Below are 8,137 nucleotides of genomic sequence, written 5' to 3'. Positions count from 1 at the left end.
ATTGTGGTTTCTGTTTTCCTGATTCGACCTTGACTAATACACAAGAAAATAGTCATTCCAGTCAAAATTCTAACAAAAAATTTTAAACCTGCCATAACTATTAAAGAGGCACATTCAGAAGAGAAAAAGAAAGAATCTAACAACAACAAAAAGCCTCTGAGAAAGAAACATAACTGCGGGGGTAGGGGGATATCATTCCTCTACCAAATGTTACAGCCTGTTATGAAGCTGCACCAACTTTACGGAATGTGATACTGGCACAGGAAAAGATAGACAATGTAACAAACCAGAAAGAACAAAAGCAGACTCAAATATTTATGGTGGTTTGACAACATCTCAAAATTATTTTAAAAAATTAAATAACTCTAACTCATACTATATACCAAAATTAGTTTGGGATAGATTTAAGAACTACGTGTGCCCCAGTGTAACAATTGATGGAGTCAAAGATCGTTAATGGATACTAATATCACAGGATGAAAGGAACAGTATATTCACATGGTGTGAAAGTGTCACCCCACAGGTTACTTACTAGTTTTCAAGGCAGATATTTGGTGATCACCACCTTAACTAAGTGATCAAAGTTAGCATCACTGCTCATGGGACAAAGAGACATTTGTGCTTCCTGACGTGATGCAACATGACATCACTTCTAAAGCATCCTAGCAAGAAATACTTAACCCAAATCTAATCACACCTCTGGACCCAACTTCCAGTTTAAAGAAAATGCAAGTGATAAAGGAGCAAGTTAAACAATAGCATGAGAAAATAATTGGACAAATCCAGAGTGCTGGACATTACACCACAAAATTGTTCTGAACTCATCAAAAAGACAATATCAGGAGGAAAAAAGAGTGGAGGCACTATTCTAGATTAAAAGAAATACAATAATGAGACTCAATGTGTGACCTTGATTGCATCCAGTCTGGGAAAGAAAAATAGCTATAAAAGACATTTTGGGCATAAGTGAGAAAGTTTAAACATGGACTGAATATTAGAGAATTATTATTAAGTAATTGGCTTAGACCTGATAATGATATTGTAAGTATATAGGGGAATGTCCTTATTCTTAGATGATGCATTTTGAAATATTCAAGGGTGAAGTGTCACGATATCTGCAAATTACTTTCAAAGGATCAGAGAAAAAGTATTATATTGAGAGAGAAAGTAAACATGACAAAAGGCTAACAGTTGATTAATCTAAGTGCATTAAATATGTCTGCTTGTTCTATTCTTTGAACTTTCTGGATGTTTGAAATTTTCAGATAAAAAATTGGGGGAAAATGTTTAAAAGTGAAGAAAACAAACTAGGAGAAAATAATAGTTAGCATTTTTATAATTATGCAATGGAGAAAACCTTTAAAGTACCATTCAGAAGCAAAAACCATTCAGTTAAAGACTCCTGGATTTAACTACATTCAAATTTAAACTTTTGAATCACAAACAAGCACCTCTGGAGAGGTGCACAAATGGCACGTTATAAACTGGGAAAAATATATATGCAACATATTTGACAAGAAAAGTTGAATATCCTTATACTGTATTTCAGTTCTTACAGCTGAAAAGAAAAAAAAATTTACACTCTGATAGAAAACTGTCTAAGAGCATGAACGGGTAATTCAAAAAAGAAGGACAAAGATGAGAAGGTATGGAATCCCTAGTATTTGCAACTGTTTGGGTGATATTTCTCAACCTTCATCAGAATTGTCTGAGATGCTCGTTAAAAATGCAGCTTTCTGGACCTTACCCATTACCTACTGAATATAAATCTGTGGTGGCGAGGCCCGTATCTGTGTAATAGAAACTCCCCAGATGATTTGTATGGATGCTATTTGGGAATCAAGGGTATGACTCAAAATTTTCCTTCTTTCAATCTACTTACCTTTGTCTCAAAAGAAATGCAGGAAAATGGAGCCCAGTCTGAAAGTCACCTCTTCACTCTTTGGCTGTGTGCTGCCTTAGCAAATTCCTTAACCTCTTGGAACCCCCTGTTTTCTCATTAGTACAATGTGGGTAAGAACTCCCTTGAAGGGCTGTTGTACGAACCAGAGACACTGTAAAGTGCCTGGTGCTATGTTTGGCATCGAACAGCTTCCTAGTAAGTGGCGGTTGTTAGGGTTTTTGACTATAACTCTTATTCTACTGTTAAACTGCTATAATTCCTTTTTTTTTCCAGACGACGTGATCCTTTTCTTCTTCTGAGTGTGTGTGTATGTGTGTGTGTGTATTATAGCACTTTATGAATACTTGCCAAAAATTGGAAACAATTCTGTTATGAGCTGAATTGTATCTCCCCCCAAATATGTTGAAGTTCTAACCCCATGAACCACAGACTGTGGCTTTATTTGGAAATAGGGTCCTTGCAGATGTAATTAGTTGAGATGAGGTTATACTGGAATAGAATGAGCTCCTAATATAACTGGTGTCCTCAGAAGAGGGAAATTTGGCCATAGACATGCACAGAGGGAAGATGGACGTGAAGACACACTAGGGAAGGTGGCCATGTGACCAGAGAGGCAGACGTTGGAGTGATGCATCTACAAGCCAAGGAATGCCAAGGATTGCCAGCAACCACCAAAAACTAGGAGAGAGGCAAGGAAGGATTCTCCCCTACAGGTTTCAGAGGGACCATGGCCCAGCTGAGACCTTGATTTAGGACTTTTGGCCTCCAGAACTGTGAGAAAATTAATTTCTGTTGTTTGAAGCCACCCAGTTTTTGGTATTTTGTTACAGCAGCCCCTAGGAAACTGATACAAACTTAAATATTCTTCAATGGGTGAATGTAAAACAAACTGTGGTACATCCGTACAATAGGATACAACCTTGAGGCGTCTCAGAGACTACGTGAGAGAAGCCAGTCTCCAGAGGTTACATCCTGTATGATTCCATTTATGTGACATTCTGTTAAAGGCGAGTCTATAGGGACAGAGAACAGATCAGTGTTTGCCAGGCTTGGGGTGGGGCTAGAGTTTGACTACAAAGGGGAAGCGTGAGAGAAACTTTTGGAGTCACAGAACTGCTCTATGTCCCGTTTGTGGCAGTGGTTATATGAATCTAGGCTTGTGTTAACATACATAAAACTGTATGTCCAAAGAGAGCCAATTTTACGGTCTGTTAATTTAGCTATTAAAAAATGAAAATACACACACATATATATACCCAACTAAATTTGTGAACCTGTTCTTTCATCTGTAAAAGGAGGGGATCCATCTAGAGCAGTGGTTTTCATAGTTCCCCTCCCCCACCCCTCTCCCCCATCCCCACCCTTTCACCCTCCCCCCACCCTCACCTCCCACACCCTGGGCACATTGTGTCCCTGCGCACTCCTTTTGTGGAAGTCGGGGTGGGGGTGACTTTGGAGAGAAAGGGTATTCAGACTCCCCTGGGCTCTGGACCTACAGGTCTGTGACAACCAGAGTAGCTGTGCTTTTGTCTCATATATTTTTTGTCTAAAATATTCTGGATTAGAATAGCTGCTCCCAAGCTAGAGCCAGGTACCTGGGAAGTTTGAACAATCTTGGATTCCAGGTCCTACTTCTGGGGCCCACTCATTTGTCCCTTTAGCAAGTGGCCTCATGGATTCCAGGGGACCCTGGGGTGCTGGCTCTTGTGGTCAGCAATTCTAAACAAGGCCTTTTCGCGGCAGTGGGTGGGTGGGTGGCAGGGGCGGGGGCTGGAATTTTGCTTCTTGCTTGCATGTGGATTAAACACAATGACATAATGGGAACTCTGAAAAGGCTCTAAATCTAGGCCACCTCTGAGGTAGGGTCCAAAAGAACCTTAAACCATTTGTTTTCACAGACAGGATGATTTTTCGGAAGAGCACTTTGTAGACAACAAAGGGCTGTGCAGAAATGAGGGAAATGCCATTGTGAGGCTGAATTGCTGACCCCCAGCCAGCAGGGCCAAAGAGTATCATTAATAACAACAGCTGCCCTTTACTCTAAGCATGAAATAGTTCACGTGCCAGGTCCCATGCTAATCCTCACAACAACCCTGTGAGAGACTGCTTTGACAGGTGAGGAAACAGAGGCTCTGAGAGGCCCCGTGTCACAATGGGAGGAGGTGTCAGAGGCAACAGGGCTGTGTCCTGGCCAGCAGCTCCAGCTTTCCAAGCCAAGGCTCATGAGAGGAGCCCCTGAGGCCTGGTGTCAGGCCTGTTCTCTCTCTCAGCATGTGCCCTGGAGAAGGGGATTAGTATCCCTTTTCACAAAGGCTGGTGGGGGCACTTTGAGACCTTGCCATCTAGTAGAGCACTCAAAAAAATATTTTAAGATTTTATATAGTGGAATGATTTTTTTGAAATTTATTTTACATGGAAATCCAGTCTAGAAAACCAGAGTTGGGCCACTGTGGTTGAAGGTGGGGGCAGGGGTGGCCTGAGACTCCCCCAGGGCTCCCAGAGCACCTTGTGCATGCCGCATATGCACTAGTTGGCACTTCCTGTGAGAAGCGCAGGGGTTGCCATGAGGTCTAAGGCTCTGGCCTGGGGACGGGAAGAACCAGGTGGGATTCTGGGGGACTCACTCCTGGGTTAGTCAGCCTCCCGCAGGGCCCAGGGTGGAGATCCATCTGAGCTGGATACCACCTTCCCCACCCTCCTCCCTGGCCAGGCTCCAGCAGCCATGACCTGCCGCTCGCATGATTAGAAACATTGTCACCATCTTACGTTTAATGAATTTTATTGTTTAAAGGTAAGCTTTACTAAGCGGAAAAACTCCAACAACCCTCCCTTTTTGCTTGCCCTTCTAAAATGCGTCATCTAGTTTTCTTTACCAAAGTTCAACACTCAGCTTCAATGCTGGTGGAGCATCAACAGTAGATGTCAGGGCTGGCCGGGATGGCTCACATCGGCATCATCAAACGGACCTCCTTCTCGTAGATATCAGGGATCACGCCCACCGGGGAATTGATCATCTGCACGGTGTTCTTGCTGAATAGCTTGAATTCATAATGGATAAGCTGTTCCCAGAAGCCACTGTTGGGCCGGATGATGGGGCGGCATGACTTGGTCCATGTGTGAGCTTCCAGCAGCGACATGGAGTGGTACTTCATGAGGTAGGCAAGGCAGAGAGCAGCGGAGCGGCTCACGCCCGCGGCGCAGTGCAGCAGCGTGCGGCCCTGCTTCATTTCCACGCTGTGGATGTGATCAGCAATAGAGTCAAAAAAGTTGTAGAGACACGAGCTGGGAGTGTCGGCCACCGGCACCTGGACATATTGGATATCCTCGTAAAAAGTGTTGACCACCTCCACGGAAACGTTGATGACGGTCGTGATGTGGTTGCTTGACAGCAAGAGTTTGTTGTTGGCGGCCGCACCATTGCTGATGAATAAGCTGCTGGTTATCTGGGAAAGGCCATGGATCGAGGGCTGCTGGACAGCCCCAGCCGGGAGAGGAGACGGCGATGTCATCAAGGCGGCAGGCGATGGTCTCTCTGGGCTGGTTTAGGGCGCCACTCCCGCGGGAGCGCTGGAGAAGCAGCAGCGCCGTGAAGTCTCTGGTGAGGGTCTGGGGGACAGTAGACCAGTCACTGGGTACCACCCCCTCCCCGCCCCCGAGCATCACAATCCCCAACTGCCCAGCCCTCTGGTTTCCATGGTAATGGCCGCTTGCAGCTGGGAGGACTTGGCCCTGCGCTGGGTCTCAGAGAAAACCCAGATCTCTTTTCTTTTTATCTTTCTTCATAGTCATTTATTTCCCAAGCCCTAATTCTTATCTGTCTTGATGTTTTAAAATGTTCTGTTACAAGATATCTATTTTAAGCTTCAATTATTGGACCACACTGAACACAATAGCTATGAATGCTTCTATTTTATTGGTGTTGAAGAACTTTTTCTACAAAGTAGCAGTATCGTATTTTAAGTTTGGGAACAGCATTTGGCTCATGTGATATGCTAATCTCTATAAAACTGCAGGGAGATATGGGTTTGGCTGGCCTTGGTGGGCTGGCATGATACTTCTTTGTTGATTGTAGCCATAGAATTATGCTTCTGCTTACAAACGCATCAGAACTGGTTATAAGGGAACATTGGTAACTGATCTATATCCCTTTATAGATTGTGAAGTTGGCCTGTGGTGGACAGTTGTGACTAATTTAGCTGTGTCACAGTCCATTTGTGTACATGGCCCAATTGACTTATCACGTGATTCTACTTTACCTGAAACAACAGCTCAAATTACCTTGTCTCCTTTATTAAAAAAAAAAAAATGCCCACATGCTTTGTAAACTACGAGTCATTTTGACCACCAATGGTCTCTTCCCAGTAATGTTAAAAATTCTGGAACAAGTCAATGCTACATCATAATTGGACCAAAAATAGATTTTTCAAATGCTACCTGAGATTTGCATTTCTTCTCAACTAAGGTTTTGTAGAATTTGACTGAAGATTTAAAAGAACTATAACCTAAAACTAACAAATTGCTTCAGAGAGCAGCCAAGAGATTCCTTCCTTTACCCTCATTCCTCATTATTTTGAGTTGTGTGCAAAGGTGTGCTGTGACTATGAGCAAGGATGAAACAGATGCCAGCCTGTTTATTAATGGTCAAGGAAATGATAACCTCAAAAGGCAACACACTTTTCTTTTTCTCAGTTGTCATTATCAGATTATTTTGCTTTACTTAAATTGTCAGTCCCCACTAATTTATCTGGAAGAAAACAGAACTCAAATACTAAATAAATATGAAAACTGTCTATTGGAGAAAGCTCAATCAGGCTAAAATTATTTAAAAGGCTTTAGTCTAACGTTTGAGATGACACCATGAGGAGCTTTGTAATCTATGGAGTAATGTGGAACCCCCTAAAAGACTATTAGAGTCTAGTTATTTCATAAGTATACACTTCTTAAACTTTAAAAATGTAGTAAAATTAACCTAAATGACTTCATACACTATTCTCAAAAACAAACATGATCCACGCTCAATAAATTCATTTATTTATTCTTTCAGCCAATGTTCTGTGACAGCCTTTCATCTCAGGGATGCTGGATGTCTTAAAATTCCACTATGGGGCTTTTCATGAGTGGATGGGGAGTTAATGTATCCTCCCCCTGCGTTTAGAAACAGGTCACTTTCAGGGTCCCACTTGTCTCTACTTTTTCTTATTTTTTAGGAATAAATGTATAAGGGACTTGCCCAAGAACGCACTCTCTTTCTGCCACTGGGAAAAGACCCTGGATGTTAAGAACTAGTTAATGTTCAGACTTCTCAATTCAGTAGTCAATGCCCTTTCCAATCTGATCTAAGCCTGCCCTTCAAATCTCATTCATTCACCAAATTTGTGTCAAGAATCTATTGTGTGCTAGGCATGTTCACCTATACAAATCTTCAATTCTGACCAAGTACATCAAACGTTCTTGGTAAATACAAAACCTGTGTTCCTGCTTCCTTACCTTGCCTCGTGCTATTCCTCTCTCTCGAGAAACCTTTCTCTCTCCTATCTGCTGACTGAATCCTATCCAAGCCTCAAGACTCAGCTTAATTAATATTAAAAAAATATCAACTGAGCATCTAGTCTGTGTCAGGTGCAATCCTAGCATTGTGCAGATCCAACACAATACACACAGGCCCAGATATCAAAGAGTTTATAGTTTGGTCAGAGAGAGAATCATGAGAGTCCACAAGAGAGGGTGGTTCATTGTTTTATGTGTGTTTGGGGACCAGGGGTAGTAGGGGGATGTCACGAAAGGCTTCACAGAAAACATGACCTGGAACGGAGCTTTTTGTTCATTTGTTTGTTCTTATTATTTTTTGTTTATTCTGTCCAAGTTTTTGTATTGAAAAATTTCAAACCTACTGAAGAACTTCAAGAATAGAACACTGAACACCCATTTACCCTTCACCTAGAATTCCTCTATTGTTAGCACCTCACCACCACATTTTCTTTTTCTCTCTATCTAGATATACAAACACGTATTTATTTGTTTGCTTGTTTCTTTTTGCTGAACTATGAGTTGTGAATAGCAGATACAGCAACACTTTAGCCTTCAGCTGTATCTCCTAAGAACAAGTACATTCCTCCCACATAACCACAGTACAATAACCACACTCAGGAAATTTAACATTGACCCAACATTATTATCTAATATGTAATCCATGTTAAAAATTCACCGATCCTCCCAATAATGTTATTTGTAGTT

The 8,137-nt window shown here is 42.1% G+C and overlaps 1 protein-coding gene across 1 annotated transcript; it reads right to left on the bottom strand.

The window, feature by feature from the left end:
• Positions 1-4,665: 4,665 nt before the first annotated feature.
• DUSP21 (dual specificity phosphatase 21) lies at positions 4,666-5,515 on the bottom strand. The gene has a single exon (XM_001492206.5). It carries the CDS (start codon positions 5,410-5,412, stop codon positions 4,846-4,848), a length of 567 nt encoding a protein of 188 aa, XP_001492256.1. The 5' UTR covers positions 5,413-5,515; the 3' UTR covers positions 4,666-4,845.
• Positions 5,516-8,137: the final 2,622 nt, after the last annotated feature.

This window comes from Equus caballus, chromosome X (genome assembly GCF_041296265.1).
Source record: "Equus caballus isolate H_3958 breed thoroughbred chromosome X, TB-T2T, whole genome shotgun sequence".
Classification (NCBI taxonomy): Eukaryota; Metazoa; Chordata; class Mammalia; order Perissodactyla; family Equidae; genus Equus; species Equus caballus.
The sequence above is the reverse complement of the archived record's forward strand: the minus strand, read 5'-3'. Positions and strand labels throughout refer to the sequence as shown.